This window comes from Halichoerus grypus, chromosome 6 (assembly GCF_964656455.1).
Source record: "Halichoerus grypus chromosome 6, mHalGry1.hap1.1, whole genome shotgun sequence".
Classification (NCBI taxonomy): domain Eukaryota; kingdom Metazoa; phylum Chordata; class Mammalia; order Carnivora; family Phocidae; genus Halichoerus; species Halichoerus grypus.
Window position 1 is genome coordinate 65726888 of NC_135717.1, and position 21489 is coordinate 65748376.

The following is a 21489-nucleotide window of genomic DNA, read 5'->3' on the forward strand; positions in this document are numbered from 1 at the left end:
CATTCTGCCCAGGTTCATAAATACGCGTGTAGTTTTCTTGCGGCACTGAGCTTTCAGTAGCGAGGTTCTAGAAACTAGGTAGGTGTGGGGAGGATTTCTGCAGGAACACTCTTCAGGTGGAGCCTGGGGCAGATGGTCCTGCCTCGGAAAGTCCAGGCTTCTGAGGAGGGGAAAGAAACCATCAGTCAGCCCAGCAGATCCTTGAGCAGGCAAGGTGAAAGGCATCATGTTTCCCTCTACCCTTAATCTGTTGTTTTCTGTAACTTTTCTTCTCTTATCACACCATACCCTACATTTTGCAAGTTAATTTAAAAAGAAAAAAGGAGAAAAAGATCTCAGGAAGAGCCTTGAAAAACATTCTAAAATTCTGAAAATACTGATGGGGATTTATGTCTATTTACCTATTACAGGAGAAGATTGAGGATTAGAGAGTTGTATGCTTTTTTGTAAATCTGCAAAGGATTTTGTGTAGGAATCTACATCACGTGGGTTGTTAGTAAGTGTTGATCACTGTTCATGCACCTTCCAGCTAACATTTCTGCTAAAACCTCACTCAGGCTGTTAGTCTTTAGAACCAACCTGCAATTGTGGGACGCCTTGGTGGCTCAGTCAGTTAAGCATCTGCCTTCAGCTCAGGTCATGATCTTGGGGTCCTGGGATCCAGCCCCAGGCCCACTTTGGGCTCCCTGCTCAGTGGGGAGTCTGCTTCTCCCTTTCCCTCTGCTCCTCCTCCCAGCTGGTGCTCTCTCTCTCTCAGATTAATAAATAAAACCTTTAAAAAAAAAAGTATCACCCACAATTCTGTTCTGGCTCCAGGGACCTTTTTTTTTTCTTCATGCCTTAAGGGCTGTCCTTATGTTACATAATATGAAAAATGATCTGCTTATTTAAAATGTCACTCCTGCCAAGGAAGTGTACATAAGGGGCGCCTGGTTGGCTCAGTCGTTAAGCGTCTGCCTTCGGCTCAGGTCATGATCTCAGGGTCCTGGGATCAAGCCCTGCATCGGGCTCCCTGCTCAGTGGGAGCCTGCTTCTCCCTCTCCCACTCCCCCTGCTTGCGTTCCCTCTCTCACTGTGTCTCTCTCTGTCAAATAAATAAATAAAAATCTTAAAAAAAAAAAAAGGAAGTGTACATAAGAGGCTTTCTACAGAAGATAAAGGCTGATGGTATTATCTAAAATATCACTCCTGCCAAGGAGGTTGCATAAGAGCATTTCTACAGAGGTGAGGAATGAATCTGTGATGAGAACGTTCCAGGCATTTTGGCATCTTGAGTTCTGGGGAGGGAATAGAGATTTTACCGCTGTGGGACCTTTCCCAGATCTCAGATCATACGCGAATTGTGTTTTGTGCTAACAAGCCCACCCCCTTCTCTGATCACTCATTCACTCTGCTATCACTAAAACTGTCACATTATACTTTTCCAAATTGTTCGTTTATATGTCTCCCCCTCACACCCAAGCTAACCTGAGAGCTCTTTTGAGAGCTGAGAGCCTGCCTCATTTATGTTTGAATCCCCAGTGCTTGGCACAGTACCTGGAAAGTAACAGACACAAAATATATGTTGATTTTTTTTTTTTAAGATTTTATTTCTTTAGTTGACAGAAAAGAGCGCATAAGCAGGGGGAGCGGCAGGCAGAGGGAGAGGGAGAAGCAGTCTCCCCTCTGAGCAGAGAGCCCGACCCCAGGACCCTGGGATCATAGCCTGAGCTGAAGTCAGACACTTAACCAACTGAGCCACCCAGGTGCCCCAATATATGATGATTAAATGAGTAGTCTAGGTTATATATCTATCAACCTTTTGTAATCTTACTCAGCTTTTTTTGTTTCAGAACTTTTCCAAGTTATAAAATAATTCCCAAAATTCTGAATTGCATTAAGCCAACTAGAAAAGGATGAGAAGTAATTTCTTAAGAACTGTTGGTAATTGGGGCGCCTGGGTGGCTCAGTTGTTGAGCGTCTGCCTTCGGCTCAGGTCATGATCCCAGGGTCCTGGGATCGAGCCCCACATCGGGCTCCCTGCTCCGCGGGAAGCCTGCTTCTCCCTCTCCCGCTCCCCCTGCTTGTGTTCCCTCTCTCGCTGTGTCTCTGTCAAATAAATAAATAAAATCTTTAAAAAAAAAAAAAAAAAACTGTTGGTAATTTTATGGTTTGATTCTGAATGTGAATATTATTGTTATGTTATCCAAAGAATTCTCTGGTATGGATGTGTTTTGTATTCAGGTTGCATTTATATTCATAGGAAATTGGTTTTTACTTTGTTTTTAAAGAAAACTGAACTGAAGAAAATGATATTTTCCCCAAGAAGACTACTGGGCCTGAATGACCTCAGAATGAAATGGAATGTGGAACTCACAAGAAATCTTAGTTTGTGATGATTACATTTCTTTTTGTCGTCCAATAGTTTGGTTTGTGTACATATATACATATATATATATTTTGCACTACACAAATGATAACATTTTAAGGACTAATATTGCTGATACTTGAATAATTAATCTCAACTAGGTTATAAGTAGCATACATAGATTTGCCCCACCCTTGAACTTGAAGGACATTAAATTATTAATTATTGTTTGGTAACATGTTTACCTGATTATCTCCCATAGAGAACTATAAGCTGCTTTTCCAAGGTACAGTTGTGATAATGAGATGAGATTTGTAACTGGATATTTTTAATTTTCTAAATTAACTATGAGAAAGAATGCAAACCAGGAGTGAATTTCAAATGAGATTAAATCAACTTTCTGTCTTAGTCACTGAATTGCCATGCCAAGGATTAGAAAACTGCTGGAAGAATCTTCTCCACATCCACTCTGTGGGCTGCCCCTAATCCTTCCTGGGCATTCACAGCACTGACTTCAGTGTTTAGGCATCCTTATTACAAAGTAGAGCCCTACGTCCGAGGCTTACTTTTTACAAACGAACACAGACTAGACATAACCTGCTGACAGGAATGATGAAGAATCGGCTTCAAGTAGGTCTGAAAGTATACTCTGAGCCTGTAGATCATTGGTAAGATTTTATTCAATCGTATACATTTATTCCTTTGTAATCGCTTTTCTTTAACTGAGGATATCTTGTTTCTGCTTCATAGGGTGCTTTGAAATGTAAAATGAAAACTTATTTATACTGTTTTTACAAAGGTCAAAAAGGAAACACATGAAAATCACTTTTCTGCAACTGGTAAACTACACAGACTGGACTCTTAACCTCTTAGTGCCTCCGTTTTTCCTTCGGGGTATGATATTTGAGATATACCTATTTCACAGGGGTAATGGAAGGATTTGCAAGCTAGCAGGCCATGTGCTTCCATATGAGTAAGGCACACCCAACTAATGTAAACTTAAATGTCCCCCATTTAGACTAAAAAGAAGACTGTAATTTAGATCCTTGAAGGCTTTGTTTGGAATTATTCTTCCTGTATACCTTCCAAAACTCCACTTATTTAGATGTACCTTGTACTGTAAAGATTTCTCTCATTCAAAGGCATAGCAGCAAATAATTTTTAAGCATTCTTGGTATGTATGATGTTGGGTTAAGCATCATGTGTTCAGAGTGTTTTCAGTAAGAAAGTAATCCATCCCTAGGATAGAGGGTGGTTCTTTGTTTGCTTGAAGAAAAAAGTATAAGAATATAATTTGCTTTCCCCAGACTCTTTTTTCCTTTTTTTTCATGTAACTTGGTGTTTTTTATTTTTTAATCACATCTTGATTAAAATGTGTCTATCTAAAGGGATTACTAATATTTGCTTTTTAAAAACTGTTCTCTAGTTATTTGGGGGAAAAAATAAAGCAAGTAACTGAATTATATGTAAAAATAAGGTTTAAACCTGTAGATCAGGGATTATTTTCAAAAATTAGATATCAATTTGGTATCAGAAAATGGTGGCTTTTCTCTTTAGTAAATCAGTTAACTAAATGCCAATTAAGAATGTAAGCAGTTGTGATTCATTACAGGCACTGGGAGGTGACTGACTCCTGGGGATAACCATTTGTATCCTATTCCAAAGTCTTATTTTATAGTTTGAAAAGCACTTTGCACACAGTTCTTGTATATACAAGTAAAGATGTAATTATAGGATATAGTGTTACTGCTTTGTTTAACGAGAACCTCATTTAAAATTTTAAATTGACAGCTGGTATTTTTTTAATGATCTACTTCTTTTCTGTTTCTTTATTGTAAAACTACGTTAAAAATAAAAGGTTAATGAGAAATGCTATGGTTTTTATTACTTGTTACTGGTAGAAGTACATTGATTATAAAGGATTAAATGAGCAGAAATAATGGGAATTCATAGAATGTAATCATGCCTCTTTCGGAGTAAAGCCATGCTATTACATACAATTTCATAAAAGTCCCAAAGTGGGATAAAGTAGAGCTCCTTTAGTCATTTGGTTAAGAATGTTATTGATCCAGTCAAAATCTTAGTTTCCATTCTTTCACCAAATAGCTAGCTTCCCCTAGCTACTCAGTGCACCCTTAATCAGCCAAGACATCTTAAATACACACAGTTGGTCTTAGGTGGAACATGGTGAGAGAATTTGTGTTTTTTGTTTTGTTTTGTTTTGTTTTTTCCTAAAGATTTTATTTATTCATTTGAGAGAGAAAGAGAGAGAGCGCACACAAGCGGGGAGTGGAGGGAGAGGGAGAAGCAGGCTCCCAGCTGAGCAGGGAGCCCGATGCGGAACTCGATCCCAGACCCTGGGATCATGACCTGAGCCGAAGGCAGATGCTTGACCGACTGAGCCACCGAGGCCTCCCAGGCTTTGTGTTTTTTTTTTTTAAAGATTTTATTTATTTATTTGACAGAGAGAGACACAGCGACTCTGGGATCATGACCTGAGCAGAAGGCAGACGTTTAACGACTGACCCACCCAGGCGCCCCTGTGTTTTTAATACAAACATATAACTTGTAACTTCTACAGGTGGTGATAAAAGTGATGTTAGATGGAATATTATGCAGCCATCAAAAGGAATGAGATCTTGCCATTTGCAACGACGTGGATGGAACTGGAGGGTATTATGCTGAGCGAAATAAGTCAAACAAGAAAGACATGTATCATATGACCTCACTGATATGAGGAATTCTTAATCTCAGGAAACAAACTGAGGGTTGCTGGAGTGGGGGGTGGGGTGGGAGGGATGGGGTGACTGGGTGATGGACACTGGGGAGGGTATGTGTTCTGGTAAGCGCTGTGAATTGTGCAAGACTGTTGAATCTCAGATCTGTACCTCTGAAACAAATAATGCAATATATGTTAAGAAAGAAAAAAAGAAGAAGAAGAATGTAGCAGGAGGGGAAGAATGAAGGGGGGGAAATCGGAGGGGGAGAAGAACCATGAGTGACGATGGACTCTGAAAAACAAACTGAGGGTTCTAGAGGGGAGGGGGGTAGGAGGATGGGTTAGCCTGGTGATGGGTATTAAAGAGGGCATGTTCTGCATGTAGCACTGGGTGTTATGCACAAACAATGAATCATGGAACACTATATCTAAAACTAATGATGTAATGTATGGGGATTAACATAACAATAAAAAAATTAAAAAAAAAAAAGTGATGTTAGCTATTTGTATCATTTAAGATCCCAGTGTTCTGCTGCATGTCATAAAAACTTAACTGCAGTGACTTGACCAAATAAGTTTGGGTTTTTTTTCTTATATACAGGAAGTACACAGGGACGCCTTCATCAGTCTTACACAATTCACAGTGCTCACCATTCAATGCCCCCTTCTTTAGGTCTCTTTCTCTACTTGTTTTTCCTTTCTGCTTCTCAATCCTTGTTTGCCCTGATTTTCTCTCCATTAACCCTCTTTTGAAGTGGTACTACATTGTATAAACTGGAAAGTGATAAATGTCCTTTCCTTTTAAAAAACAATTAAATGGAACTTTTAAATACATACATAATACGAGGGGTAACCATTGCTCTGTTATTCTGCCTAGCATCCTTTCCTCCTTCTGATAAAAGCACCGCTCCCCTCTCTGTCCCTCCGCGTTTGGAGAGAGCTCTCCCTCCTGCACTCTCATTAGGTGATTCGGGGGAGGCTAAGGAATGGAACACCCAGCTATCCCAGCCCTGCCCCCCGCCCCCAAGCCACAGTGGTGGGCCTGTGACTCAAAACTGGCCAGTGTACATCCTGTTCTGCTGACCACAGCGACAGTCTTAGGGATGGGCATATGACCATAAGTAGGGCAAGTGGTGTTATTCTCTGGATTTATTTCAGGTAGTCAGGAGAGAGTATTTTGCCTTTTCCAGAATGTTAGATAGTTTGAGTCATACAGTATGAAGCCTTTTTGGATTGGCTTCTTGCACTTAGCAATATGCATTTAAGGTTCCTTCATGTAATTTTGGAGCTTCACACCTAATTTCTTTATATTTTTTTATGACTGTGTTTCCATAGAGTTTTATAAAACAAGCAGGAGCGGGGGCAGATTTGGCCCATAGGCTATAGTTTGCTGACTTCTCTAGATAGCTTATTTCTTTTTAGCACTGAATCATATTTGATTGTATAGATGCACCACAGTTTATTTATCCTTCCACCTATTGAAGAACATCTTGGTTGCTTCCAAATTTTAGCAGTTATGAATAAAACTGCTGTAAACAACTGTGTGCTGGTTTTGTGTGGTCATACTCATTTGGGTAAATACCAAGGAGCATGATTGCTGGATCACATGGTAAAGGTATGTTAGGGGTTTTTTTTGGGGGGGGGGGAGTGGAAAGAGAGCATGAGCGGGGTGGGGAGGGGCAGAGAGAGAAGGAGAGAGAGAATCCCAAGCAGGCTCCATGGCCAACACAGTGCCCAATGTGGGGCTTGATCCCACAACCCTGAGACCACGACCTGAGCCAAAATCAAGAGTTAGTAGATGCTCAACCGACTGAGCCACCCAGGTGCCCCAGTATGTTTAGTTTTATAAGAAAGTGCCAAAATGTCTTCCAGAGTGGCTGTACTATTTTGTATTCCCACCAGTAATGAACAAGAGTTCTTGTTTCATGTCTTTGCCAGCATTGGGTGGTGTCAGTGTTTTGGATTTGAGCTGTTCTGATGGGTGTGCAGTGGCATCTCAAGGTTTCATTCTCTTTCTCTTTGAATTACAGCCTGTAAGGTTGATACTGTAGAGATCTGGGCCATCTATCCTGCAACTTGGAGGAGGCTGAGATAATAAGGCCAACATCTGGACCTAAGAACTTAGACGCCAGTCAGATACAGTGAATTCAAGTGAACTCTGGAAACACTACCCCTCTCTTTATACAATTTGTTTACATGGATTAATAAATTTCCCTTGTGGGTGCCTGGGTGGCTCAGTTGGTTAAGCAACTGCCTTCGGCTCAGGTCATGATCCTGGAGTCCTGGGATCGAGTCCCGCATCGGGCTCCCTGCTCAGCGGGGAGTCTGGTTCTCCCTCTGACCCTCCCCCTCTCATGCTCTCTGTCTCTCATTCTCTATCAAATAAATAAATAAAATCTTAAAAAAAAAAAAAATAAATAAATAAATTTCCCTTGTTACTTAAGGTAGTTTCAGTTAAGTTTCTGACACTTGCAGCCAGAGACCTGACTACTACAGACACCTCTTGATTCTCCGAACGGAGGTGGTGTGCAGGCTTTGGGGCTGGACTATCTAGGTTAGAATTGTGTGCAGTTATGGGAAAATCACTTAAAACTTGTGTTTCAGTCTCCTTGTGTATAAAATTTGGATAATAATGTCATAGGGTTAATACATGTAGTATACAGAGAATAGTGCTCAGCATCCAGTAAGTACTTAGTAACTGGTAGCTATTGTGATGGCAATATCATTTTGATTATTTCACTATCAGTCCTTTTACAGAAGTAGGACTCGAAGACATAAAATCCAATTCCCTTTCACAGGTTTTGAAAGTGCTATAAAAAAGATAGATACTGGAAATGTCAGTGCAAGGGTACAGACTTTTATTTATTTATTTTTTAAACAAGAGCCAGTCTCCTCCACTTATCCTCTGGATATTATCCCTTTCCTCAACGATTTTTACCATATTTTTCTTCCCCGGAAGCAACTACTTTCTTTCATCACTTTTGGTTGATTTTTGGGGGGATACTTACCTCCAAGGTCCTAAATAATATGTTTGAACTGCTATTCTTTGATCCTTGTGTTAGGAATTGTTTACTTCCCACTACCGAAATTGAAGATCTCATTCTTTTTCCTTCCTTTACATTCATTGCTCACGTGTATCCTTTTCATTTCCCCACCTTTGAAATACTGCTTGTCAAAACTGAAGGGTCTAAGATTTTATGCTACCTGGAAGCTAGCAAGTTTGCCTGGCACAGTTTTATGGATGCTAGTAGAACGAAGGAGGGTTTATTATACATAGCAATATTAGCAGCAAGAGTATTGGCATTTGGTACTGGTGCTCCCAGCCCCAGCCCCCACAGGGTGACACAGGAGGCCATATGGCACCTGCACATGCAGTGGGGGTGCCTTACAGGAGAGGAGCCCTGACTTTAGGGAATGCGAATCTTTACCCGTTATAACGGGTAGTAAGCAGGCCTGAACATTACTCCGGAGAGAGACCTTATCTTTATTATATTAGTAACTCTCCTGCATTTACTGCAAAAGGAGATACAATCTCTGTCTTCCAAGGCTGTTCACCATACAAACATCCTTGAAAATACAGTACAGAATAAAGGGCAGTCAGTGCCTTATTCACAGGACATGAGAAATACAAGAGCCATGGAGAATTTTAGTATTCTCACACATTTGTATTACAATACATTTGTATTATAATTATAGTTAGATAGGTATTTAGGGTTCACATTATTAGGACCATGTACCCATTATTCACAGGTGAGCAAATTATTAAACTATGATCATTTTCCCTTTCTTTGCACAGCTTTTTGTTATTGCTGGAGTTAATAGTCTTATTTTTATTTTAAGTGGGTTCCATGCGCAACGTGGGGCTTGAACTCACCACCCTAAGATCAAGAGTCACATACTCTACTGACTGAGCCAGCCAGGTGCCCCAGTAGTTTTAGTTTTTCATTTGTTTAGTTTTCTTTATACTTATCAATAATTCAATCCCCAATTCTTCCCCAGTTGTCTAAATAACCTTCAGGTACTGTACTCTATCAATTTAATGTGTATCCTATCAATTTTGTAGAGCTGAAAGGCTGCGCCCTGTGCCCAGCACACAGCTCTTATCCCGCCTAACACTTGACCATCATCTTTGAGGGGTCATTTTACCTCTCTCCTCTGTTGGATAGTTGGCTTCCCCTCTTCCATGTATTCTCTTGGTTTACCATTCCATTTTGATGGAGCATGATTACCAGTATCTTCCTGAGAAAAGGTTCACAAGAGGTAAATATTTTGAAACTTTCTATGTGTGAAAATGTCTTTATTCTTCTGTTTCTGAAGTTTGAAGACGTGGCTTGATTGCCTTTTTTTTTTTTTTTTTTTAAGATTTTATTTATTTGACAGAGAGAGAGCACAAGCAGGCAGAGTAGCAGGCAGAGGGAGGGGGAGAAGCAGGCTCTCCGTTGAGCAGGGAGCCTGATGTGGGGCTCCATCCCAGGACCCTGGGATCATGACCTGAGCTGAAGGCAGACGCTTAACCGACTAAGCCACCCAGGCGCCCCTGCTCAGTTGCCTTTTTGTTTGCAGTTTTAACTGTTAAGAAGCTTGAAGACATGTCAGATGCTTCCTTTTTTCCTCCACTCTCACACCACTACTACGCTCACAACACTCTGACACGAGCTGGGTGTCCTACAGTTTAACTCAATTCTGACTTGTTCTACCTGGAGGTCGTGTCGGATCCCACAGGGTAAGGACTCAGTCCCACAAGACTGCCCTCCCACTCCCCCTTCAGATGCCAGTCCCAAGTCCAAGTTGTCACCTGTGCTTCTGAGCATTCGGCCATAAATTGGAGGTTCCTGTAACCACCTCCTCACGTTTGATTAATTTGCTAGCACAGTGCACAGAACTCAGGAAAACAGTTTACTACTTACCAGTTTATTATGAAAGGATGTGGTAAATATAGAGATGGAAGAGATGCATAGAGGAAGGAGTGTGGGAAGGGGTACAGACATTCCATGCCCTCTCTAGATGCACTGCTCTCCCAGCAACCTCCACGTGTTCGATCCAGAAGCCTTCTGAATCCTGTACTTTTGGGATTTTTATGGAGGCCTCACCACATAGCCATGATTGATTATTAACTCCATTTCCGGCCCCTCTTCCCTCTCTGGAGAATGGGGGTGGGACTGAAAAGTCCAAGCTTCTAGTCATGGCATGGTCTTTCTGGCAACCAGTCCCCATCCAGGAGTCATCAGAACAAAAGACACTCCTGTCACCCAGGAAATTCCAAGGAATTTAATAGCAAAAACTGGGGTTAAAGACCAGATACGAGAACAAACTGCTCTTATCACTTAGGAAATTACAAGGATTTTAAGAGCTCTGTGCCAGGAACCAGGGACAGAAGTCAACATATATATTTTCTATTATCTTACACCATCTTATTTCTTCCTCTTTGGATGCTAATAGGGTCTTCTGCCCCAGTGTCTGAAATTTCACTGTTATAAATTAGTATATATAGGAAAGATACTTGCTACAATGATGTTATGTAACCAATGACCTCAAAGCTCAATGGTCTACAAGCCTTTTTCCCTTACTCATGGGTCTCTGGGTAGGCTGTGCCCACTCCGGGGTTGGTTAGGTTTGTCAGAGCGAGGCTTTGGTTTGAGTTCAGTTCTGTTCCATGTGCCTCCTCTTCCTACCTGGACCAGCATGTGTAATGTCTACTAAGCTTCCATCGACCAAAGCAAGTCATATGGCCATGCCCAATTTGGGAGGAAATTTATTCCAACTGCTCTAGTGAGAACCCTGCACTGTTACATGAGGAAGGGTGTGGAGTGGGTTGGAAACAATAATACAATCTGCCTCAGTACTGTTCTTTCTTCATGCTGGGCGTTTGGCTCTCCCAATCTGCAAATTTATGTCCTTCAGTGCTGAACATGTTCTTGATTGATTTCCTTAATAATTTCTTTTCCATTTCTCTGTTCATTCTGTCTGGAGCTCCTATTATTTGGATATTGAACCACTAAACTAAACAGTACTTGAAATTTATCTTTTCTTTCCTATTCTGTATCTTTGTTTTTTTACTGTTTCTGGAAGATTTCTTCAACTTTGAACTTTTCTATTTAGTTTTTATTTCTACTATCGTATTTTTTTAATACTTTAAAATTTTTCAGAGTATTTTTTTTTTTTAAGGATTTTATTTATTTATTTGACAGAGAGAGAGACAGCTAGAGAGGGAACACAAGCAGGGGGAGTGGGAGAGGGAGAAGCAGGCTTCCCGCCGAGCAGGGAGCCCGATGTGGGGCTCGATCCCAGGACCCTGGGATCATGGCCTGAGCCAAAGGCAGACGCTTAACGACTGAGCCACCCAGGCGCCCCAGGAGTATTCTTTTATTTATACTATACTATATGCAATATCCTTTAAAATCTCTCTGGGGATACTAATGATAATACTTTTGAAGTTTTCTCTGTGTGTGTAGACTCTGTTGCCCTCATTACTTTTTCTCCAAATTGTTTTGGTCTATATATTTAAAAAGACTTTCCTCAGGTATCCAGTAATCTTGGTTGTTTGCTCATATTTGTGAGTAAGAGACTAAAAAGCTGATTGGAGGCTCTCAGTGGGGCTTAGATACGGTGGGCTTCACTGAAGGGCTTTCTGTATAAGCCATTTAAAGTTGGGGAACATCCATGTCACATCTTTGGATTTCTTCTTTTTTTTTTAAGTAAGCTCTATATCTTAAGTGGGGTTCGAACTCATGACCTGGAAGATCAAGAATCACATGCTCTGCTGACTGAGCCAGCCAGGTGCCCCATCTTTGGATATTTTTAAAGATCTCTCGAGCTGGTTAAATTCCTGAGAACACTCTACTAATCTCTTGCCTAGAGGGTTAGATCCTTTCTATCTACATTCTGGGAGCTGACTGAGGGTTGGGGTTAGAGGGCTGGGGGTCTTTTTTTTTTTTAAGATTTTATTTATTTATTTGTCAGCGAGAGAGAGAGCACAAGCAGGGGGAGCAGCAGAGGGAGAAGCAGGCTTCCCACCGAGCAGGGAGCCCGATGTGGGGCTCGATCCCAGGACCCTGGGATCATGACCTGAGCTGAAGGCAGACGCTCAATGACTGAGCCACCCAGGCATCCCATGGGTTGGGGCGTCTTGGCATTTGGTGTACATGTTCGTTTAAAGCCTATTTTAGTGCTATTATTGTATTAGACAGAGACCCAACAGAAATGGCAAATTCATTTAGATATGTTGAGGACAGTATAACAAAGAGCCTATTTATACAGGAATGGGCAGGGCATAAGGAAACCACAAGGAATAGTTTAGTACTATATCAGTTTGCTAGGGCTGCCACAACAAAGTACCATAGACCTGGTGGCTAAAACAACCTAGTAGTAAAGCAAATTTATTTTCTCACAGTCTGGAGTCTACAAGTCCAAGATCAGCATATTGACAGGGTTGATTTCTTTTGAGGTCGCTCTCCTTGGCTTATAGATGCCCATCTTTCCCCTGCAACTTCACACAATCTAACCTCTGTATTTGTGTCCTACTCTAGTTTTCTTTTTCTAAAGATTTTATTTATTTATTCAACAGAGAGAGCAAGAGAGTATAAGCAGGGGGAACGGGAGAGGGAGAAACAGGCTTCCCGCTGAGCAGGGAGCCCGATGCAGGGCTCAAGCCCAGGACCCTGAGATCATGAGCCGAAGGCAGACGCCCAACCATCTGAGCCACCCAGGCACCCCCTACTCTACTTTTCTTATAAGGACGCAGTCCTTATATGAGTTATATGAGGCCACCCTAATGGCCTCATTTAACTTAACTACCTCTTTAAAGACTCTATCTCCAAATACACTTACAGTCTGAGGTCCTGAACGTTAGGACTTCAACATATGAATTTTGGGATGACACAGTTCAGATCATAACAAGTACCTTCGGAGGTAATAACAGTAGGTCTCCAGTGATAAGGGGAAGGAGCATTATCAGATGCCACAGACAGATTGGTACTGTGGAGACAATTACTTTACAAGAGCTGAAAACTGGTCGAGAGGCAACCAGCCTACTTGGACCTACAGGGAAGAAAGTGTGGGAATCAATCTTCCAACCTCAGTCTCTTCCTTCCCTTGGATCTCCTGGTGATACTCCCCAGTAGCCAAATCTAACTGGAAGCCAGAGTATAGGGGTGTCTGTTGATGTAGTCAACACTAGTCAGCTTCCCAGGACACACAGCAGGCTGGAAAAGGGTGGAAGGGGATCTGGAGGGGCAAATGAAAGATCTACAGCACCGTCAGTACCCCTGCTTTCGTGTGTGCTTGGTATCCTCTCTGTTTGCCTATAAAGAGGAAAAACCTACACTATTTGGCAAGAGGAACGGAGGGCATATTCAGAAAGGTGTGTGCAGTTGGGGAGGGGATCTAGGATTCTGCTTCTGATATGGAATTCAAGGAATTATTTTAACCACTCCTTTTGACCCTTACTTTGGGATGTTTCTGGTACCTATGCCTGACTGAACCTATTTGAGGACTTTTGTAGTGTAAATTGGATTTACTTTTGGCTCTCTCCAAGACCCGCTGAGGATTTCGTTTCCTAAGTTTTTACTACTCACCCATTTATTTTTAAAATTTTTTTATTTAAATTCCTGTTAGCTAACATACAGCGTAATATTAGTTTCTGGTGCACAATGTAGTGATTCAATATTTTGGTACATCACCTGGTGCTCATCACAGCAAGTGCACTCCTTAATCTCCATCACCTATTTCACCCATCCCCCACCCACCTCCTTTCTGCTAACCATCTGTGTGTTCTCTATAGTTAAGAGTCTGTTTCTTGGTCTCTTCATCTCCCTTTCCCCTTTGCTTGTTTGTTTTTTTTCTTAAATTCCACATATGAGTGAAATCATATGGTATTTGTCTTTGACTGAGTTATTTCACTTAGCATAATACTCTCCAGTTCCATCCACATCGTTGCAAATGCCAAGATCTCATTCTTTTTTATGGCTGAGTGATGTTCCTCTCTCTCTCTCTCTATATATATGTATCTATATCTATATCTACATATATATATATATATACATCTAAATGAAATGTAAGTAACATGCCTGTTAGAATTAAAAGCAACAGGGGGTGCCTGGGTGGCTCAGTCAGTTGGGTGTCTGCCTTCGGCTCAAATCATGATCCCTACCTGGGATCGAGCCCCTCATCGGGCTCCCTGCTCAGCGAGGAGTCTACTCCCTCTCTCTCCTTGCTGCTCACCCTGCTTGTACTCTCTCTCTCTCTCTGTCTCAAATAAATAAAATCTTTTAAAAATAAAAATAAAAAATAAAGAATTGAAAGCAACAATCATAAGGATACCCACTGGGCTTGAGAAAAGAATAAAAGACATCAGTGTGATTCTTACTGTAGAGAAAAGTTAAAAAAGAATCAGGGATGAAGAGTGCCATAAACGAGATTAGAAACATCGTTCTAGAAGGCTGGGTAATGTTCCTCTCTCATATATATATATATAGAGAGAGAGAGAGGAATATCACTACATCTTTCTCCATTCATCAATCAGTGGACACTTGGGCTGTTTCCATAATTTGGTTATTGTAAATAATGCTGCCATAAACATAGGGGTGCAATAGCCCTTTGAATTAGTATTTTTGTATTCTTTGGGTAAATACCTAATAGTGCAATTGCTGGATCATAGGATAGTTCTATTTTTAACTTTTTGAGGAACCTCTATACTGTTCTTCAGAGTGGTTGTACCAGATTGCATTCCCACCAACAGTGTAAGAGGGTTCCCCTTTCTCCACATCCTCACCAACACCTGTTGTTTTTTGTGTTGTTGATTTTAGCCATTCTGGCAGGTGTGAGATGGTATCTCATTGTAGTTTTGATTTGTATTTCCCTGATGATGAGTGATGTTGAGCATCTTTTTGTCTGTTGGCCATCTGGATGTCTTCTTTGGAAAAATGTCTATTCAGGTCTTCTGCCCATTTTTAATTTGGATTATTTGTTTTTTGGGTATTCAGTTGTATCAGTTCTTTATATATTTTGAATACTAACCCTTTATTGGATATGTCATTTGCAAATATCTTTTCCCATTTGGTAGGTTGCCTTTTAGTTTTGTTGATTGGTTTCTTCACTGTGCAGGTTTTATTTTGATGTAGTCCCATTAGTTTATTATTGTTTTTGTTTCCCTTGCCTTTGGAGACATATCTAGAAAGAGGAAAGGGGATACTGCCTGTGTTCTCTTCTAGGATTTGTATAGTTTCAGGTCTCACAGTTAGGTCTTTATTCCATTTTGAATTCATTTTTGTCTATGGTGTAAGAAAGTGGTCCAGTTTCATTCTTTTGCATGGTGCTGTCCAGATTTCCCAACACCATTTATTGAAGAGGCTTTTTCCCACTGGATATACTTTCCTGCCTTGTTAAAGATTAATTGACCATATAGTTGTGCGTTTATTTTTGTGTTTTCTCTTCTGTTCCATTGATCTATGTGTCTATTTTTGTGCCAGTACCAGTACATGTTTTGATTGTAATATAACTTGAAGTCCAGAATTGTGATGCCTCCCACTTTGTTTTTCTTTTTCAACATTGCTTTGGCTATTTGGGGTCTTTTGTAGTACCATACAAATTTTAAGATTGTTTTAGCTTGGTGAAAAATGCTTTTAATATTTTGATAGGGATTGCATTAAATGTGTAGATTGCTTTGGGTAGTGTAGACATTTTACCAATTTGTTCTTCCAATCCGTGAACATGGAATGTCTTTCCATTTCTTTGTGTCATCTTCAATTTAATCAGTGTTTTATAGTTTTCAGAGTACAGGTCTTTCACCTCTTTGGTTAGGTTTATTACTAGGTATCTTATTGTCTTTGGTGCAATTATAAATGAGATTGATTTCTTAATTTTTCTTTCTGTTGCTTCATTATTGGTGTATAGAAATCACCTGAGTGGCTCAGTCAGTTAAGCGTCTGCCTTCAGCTCAGGTCATGATCCCGGGGTCCTGGGATTGAGCCCCACGTCTGGCTCCCTGCTCAGCGGGGAGCCTGCTTTTCCCTCTCCCTCTGCCACTGCCCCTGCTTGTGCTCTCTCTCAAATAAATAAAATCTTTAAAAAAAAAAAAAGATTCATTTTTATTGCTTTTATGTTTCCTGCCTTTATACTGTCATTTTTGGTCTCTCCTTTCCAATCAAAAAGTACCCTTTAATATTTCTTGCATGGCTGGTTTAGTGGCCACAAACTCCTTTAGTTTTTGTTTGTCTGGAAACTCTTTATCTCTCATTGTATTCTGAATGATAGCCTTGTTGGATAGAGTATTCTTGGCTGCAGATTTTTTCCATTCAGCACTTGGAATATATCACACCACTCCCTTCTGGCTTGCCAAGTTTTTGTTGAAAAACCTCTTGCTAGCCTTATGGGTTTTTCCTTGTAAGTTAATGACTTTTTTTGTTGCTTTTAAGATTTTTTATATTTTGCAAATTTAATTACAATATTTCTTGGTGTGGGCCTCCTTTTGTTGATTTTGATGGGAATTCTCTTTGCCTCCTAGATCTGGATGTCTGTTTCCTTCTCCAGATTAAGGAATTTTTCAGCTATTATTTCTTCAAATATATTTTCTGCCCCCTTTTCTCTTTTTCTTCTGGGGATCCTATAATGCAAATATTATTACCTTTGGTGGAGTCACTGAGTTCCCCAACTCTATTCTCATTTGCATGATTCTCTCTCTTTTGTTCAGCTTCATTGCTTTCCACTGCTTTGTCTTCTAGGTCATTAATTCATTCCTCTGCTTCTTCCAGCCTTCTAGAACGATGTTTCTTTTTTTTTTTTTAATTTTTTTTTAATTTTTTATTTTTTTTAAATTATTTATTTATTTATTTATTTGAGAGAGAGAATGAGAGAGAGAGAGAGAGAGCATGAGATGCGGGAGGGTCAGAGGGAGAAGCAGACTCCCCGCTGAGCAGGGAGCCTGATGCGGGACTCGATCCCGGAACTCCAAGATCATGACCTGAGCCGAAGGCAGTCGCTTAACCAACCGAGCCACCCAGGCGCCCCTAGAACGATGTTTCTAATCTCATTTATGGCACTCTTCATCTCTGATTCTTTTTTAACTTTTCTCTACAGTAAGGATCACACTGATGTCTTTTATTCTTTTCTCAAGCCCAGTGGGTATCCTTATGATTGTTGCTTTATTTTTTATTTTTATTTTTATTTTTAAAGATTTTATTTATTTGAGAGAGAGAGAGAGAGAAACAGCATGAGAGGGGAGAGGGTCAGAGGGAGAAACAGGCTCCCCGCTGAGCCGGGAGCCCGATGTGGGACTCAATCCAAGGACTCCGGGACCATGACCTGAGCCGAAGGCAGTTGCTTAACCAACTGAGCCACCCAGGCGCCCATTTATTTTTATTTTTAAAAGATTTTATTTATTTGAGACAGAGAAAGAGAGAGAGTACAAGCAGGGGGAACAGCAAGGAGAGAGAGGGAGTAGACTCCTTGCTGAGCAGGGAGCCCGATGAGGGGCTCGATCCCAGGTAGGGATCATGACTTGAGCCGAAGGCAGACACCCAACTGACTGAGCCACCCAGGCACCCCCTGTTGCTTTTAATTCTAACAGGCATATTACTTACATTTCATTTAGATCTTTGGCTGTGGCCTTACCTTGTTTTCATTTGGGATAAATTCCTCTGACTTCTCATTTTGTCTAAGTCGCTGCCTTCTTGTCTGTGTTCCAATTATGTTTCGTGCTCCTGACAGTAATGGCCTTTTGAAGATGTCCTGTAGTGCCCACAGACTGGTGCTTCAGTGAGTGCCTCCGGTGTGTGTTGTGTGCATTCTGCTGTTGTGTTCTGACTGCTCTGTCCTTGAGGCCAGTCATCTGCAAAGGCTCTTTGCCTGTGTTTGGTACCTGGCTTGAATGTGGTGAGTTTTAACTAGGTGTGCTTTGGTCTGCTTGTGAAACGAGTCCTGTCACCACCTCCACTGGAACTGAGGCCCTGCAAAACTCTGGTTGGGAGATGTGGTATGGGCTGGGCTTTGTGCTGGTCTTCTGGGGGAGGGTCCCCCCACAGTGGGACTGAGGCAAGCCTAACTGAGAAGGGTGGTTCCACTGGAGTGCAGGGGAATGGTGCTTGGTGTAAGCAAGTTAGGTACCCAATATTGGTGCCACAGTGCTTCCTACAGGTGGCTCCCTGTTTATGCTGAGGGGTAGGGGAGGGAAATGGCACTAGCTGGTACCTCTGTCCCTGGAGAGATGTCTCCATGAACTCTGCCTCTCAGGGGCAGCTCCAAGAAGAGGGAGTAATCTCCCCACCATGTGCCCCAGCACTCTTTAGATCGCCTTTCCAAGCTGTCTGCCCCCAGGGTTGTCTGCCTTCTCTCTAGGAGCAGCATAGTGCCTATGGGCTCTATCCCAATCAATCCTGTAGAACTTTAAAACTCCAGGCTTTAAGCCCTCCTAGTTGCAAGAACTCATGAAATTCAGCCCCTCTTGTTTTCTGAGTCAGGTGGTATGGGGAAACCTCCTTGTGCAATCCAGTGTGCTCCTCTCTCTCGCCCTTCTCTGTGACCATAGCTCCTTCTCCTCCACAACAACCAGGATCCATTTTCTCTCCTAAACCATGTCTCCATACTTCCTACCTTCTTCGATGTGGCTTCTTCTCTCCCTTTAGTTGTAGAGTTTGTTCTGTTAGTCCTCAGGTCTACTTCTGGGGCATTTAGGATGATTTGATCGTTATGTAGTTCTATTCATGGGACAAGGCAAGACTAGGGTCCTCCTACTTTGTCACCATCTTCCTTTATCTCTGACTACTCACCATCTATTTACCACTGGGTAACAAATTATTATAGTGAAGTTGAATATTAGTGTGTATATATATTTAATAGAAGGATGTTGACAGATAATATACTTGAAGTGTTACATTTATTAAGCAAAAATAAGTTATTATTTATTTTTAAGGATCAGGTTGTTTCTTGTAATGTTGCACATGTTTTAAACAAATTCTTTTAAGATGTAAACCATCATGTTTTATTAAACTTGAATAAGCTGTTAAAATTGCTACAGCATATCACACCTAAGCTCTCCAGTACAATGTTAAGCAAATATGTATTGTAGAGAAAGCACCAGAAGTAGTCAAGGCAGCAAGACTGTTTCAAAGTAAAGTTAGCTAAAGCCTCTATCCTTTTTAGTCCTCATTCCCTAAAGGAGTTACACTACCAAGTGAAGGAATTTCCCAGCTGCAGTTTTGAGGCCACAAGTGCAAGCTTAAATGATTGCTCTCGAGACTTCAGCTTTTGCAGGCAATCATGTCCAAATAAATTACAATAAAACCGTATGATTTTGTTATTTTAACACCAAACTGAATGGTGGACTGAAATCAACATGTGAAAGAAAGTTAGGCTCAAAGCTTGTTCCTCTTCTAACAGAGTAGTGTCATTCTAGTTTTATTGATGCATGAATTTTCATAAAGTGCGGTAACAAAATAAAGTGAAAGAAGTTTTGAAGATCTATATACAACTCTGAAATTAAGATAAGTTACTGACTGTGTTCTTGAGAGAATTTTAACTTTGTGGAAGCTGTAACATACATTAAAAACTCATTGATCCATCGCTTCTCGGCCTTTTGGCTAAGATCAAGTGTAAAAACTCATTGATCCAAATGATTCTTTTTCCCCCTTAGATCAATCTCTTATGAAGGAGTATATAATTATGATAGCTTATAAGCCAAGATTAGATTAAAAGGAAAATTTATGTGCTATAGACTAAATCCAGATACGGTCAGGTGCTGAGCATTATTTCTGGCTTCAAAATAGGATGTATCTGTTTCGTCATCTGGTTGGGGTATGAAAGGCATAGTTTGATGCTGCAGATTTTCCCAGTCCACATCACTGAAGAGAGGGTGACGTTTCAGCTCTTAGGAAAAATATAAAACAAAATAGAGCATTATAACACTGTTACCTAAGTAAGTACTGTTTTACAGGAAGTAAGGGAAGATCTCAGATATATCTTGCCCTGTTTTGCTTCACACATATGTGTTTAATGTCTGTCTCTCTGGGCAACCATGTACTTCATAATGGCACACATTATGTCATTTTGTATAACAGTTGACATATGACAGGTGCTTGGCCTGTATTCATCAAATGAGTGAATGAATGGTTTTCCTTAACAGAAGCCTATATTATCTCATGCCTCCATCTTCTCACACAATCCCTGACTTGATGGGACAAGAGCTTGGCCTGCTTCCTGCTCCCAGACACAGCTTCCACACCACTGATCTTCATGATTAATGCTCCACTTCTCATTCCGAGTCCTTGCTACCTGTTTCTATCTCTGCAATTCTTATCACCATGTACTACCCTAGGTAACTCTGGTAAAAACATCATCCTCCACTACCTTAATTTCTTTCCTATGCCCCATCTTTATCCTTCATGGTGATTTCAACACATACACTGATGACATTTGTGACATATTCTCTTCATGGTTCTTTGACTTCTTTGATTTCATTGATTGTATCTTGACTACATGCCCTTTTAGCAGCATGAATATATCTGGAGTCTTTATTGCTTCACTTACAAGATCTCAACTTTGCTGATCTCTTTAACTACATTTGCAGTACCTGCCTTCTTTCCTAATTCCTTTTACCTACTAAAATGAAAACATGTGGGATGCCTGGGTGGCTCAGTCGGTTAAGCGTCTGCCTTCAGCTCAGGTCATGATCCCAGGGGCCTGGGATCGAGTCCCGCATCAGGCTCCCTGCTCAGCAGGGAGTCTGCTTCTCCCTCTGCTGCCCCCCCACTTGTGCTCTCTGTCTCTCTCTCTATCTGACAAATAAATAAATAAAATATTTAAACAAAAAAATAAATAAAATAAAACAAAAACATGTTCTTTTGATCATACTGTGATATTTAGTTGCTAGACACAACCTCCCCTATCCTCAACCCTTCACTTTATAAGACAAATATAAAGATGTTGGCAAAAAAATTAGGTGACAATCAAGGCATTAAGTAGTTCAAAAAACCAGCAACCAAATTTAAGGAAAATATTGGGAGAAGACTACACAGACAGGAAAGAATTATGTGTCTATATTGGGAGTGATGGCTTGGGAAGTCAGTATATCTACAAGCTGGTTTTCCCCTAAACTAAAAGACTGGTAGGAAAACAATAAAATAGCAAAAAGAATCTGTCTCTTAATTGTTCAAAATAAATGTCTGAGCATGGATTAGAGTTACTTATAGCAGTAACTCTTAAACTGATATTTGGCTGTGATGTGACGCTTTATGACTCTCTCATCATAACTATTTATTTAAACTGAACTCACAAAAGAATTCTAAGCCAGTTTAAGATTAACTCTACAAACAGTTGTTGCAACAACTGTTTTTAACTGAAGACCTCTCCTGTCATCTTGCTTCACTATGTAAACTGTTCATTAAACAAACGAACAAAAATCTGAGGTCATTGGTGAGAATGGTGTTCTATCTCT

At 40.7% G+C, this 21489-nt stretch overlaps 2 protein-coding genes across 8 annotated transcripts in view; one reads left to right on the top strand and one right to left on the bottom strand.

Annotated features, from left to right (window-relative positions):
- The window catches only part of ACBD5 (acyl-CoA binding domain containing 5), a 41662-nt gene extending 36548 nt beyond the window's left edge, over window positions 1–5114 (top strand). For 4 of the 6 annotated variants that reach the window (XM_078075276.1, XM_078075279.1, XM_078075280.1 and 1 more), the window contains one exon: window positions 4813–4935. In XM_078075276.1, coding sequence (XP_077931402.1) covers window positions 4813–4846 — 34 coding nt within the window. In that variant the 3' untranslated portion in view covers window positions 4847–4935. Of the gene's footprint in view, window positions 1–2270; window positions 4218–4812 lie in introns of those variants that run through there. The other 2 variants (XM_078075278.1, XM_036085618.2) reach the window with 2 other exon arrangements.
- A 13867-nt stretch (window positions 5115–18981) lies between these two features.
- The window catches only part of MASTL (microtubule associated serine/threonine kinase like), a 39853-nt gene continuing 37345 nt past the window's right edge, over window positions 18982–21489 (bottom strand). For both annotated transcript variants that reach the window (XM_078075294.1, XM_036085616.2), the window contains exon 12: window positions 18982–19922. In XM_078075294.1, the coding sequence (XP_077931420.1) occupies window positions 19765–19922 (158 nt within the window). In that variant the 3' untranslated portion in view covers window positions 18982–19764. The remainder of the gene's footprint in view (window positions 19923–21489) is intronic.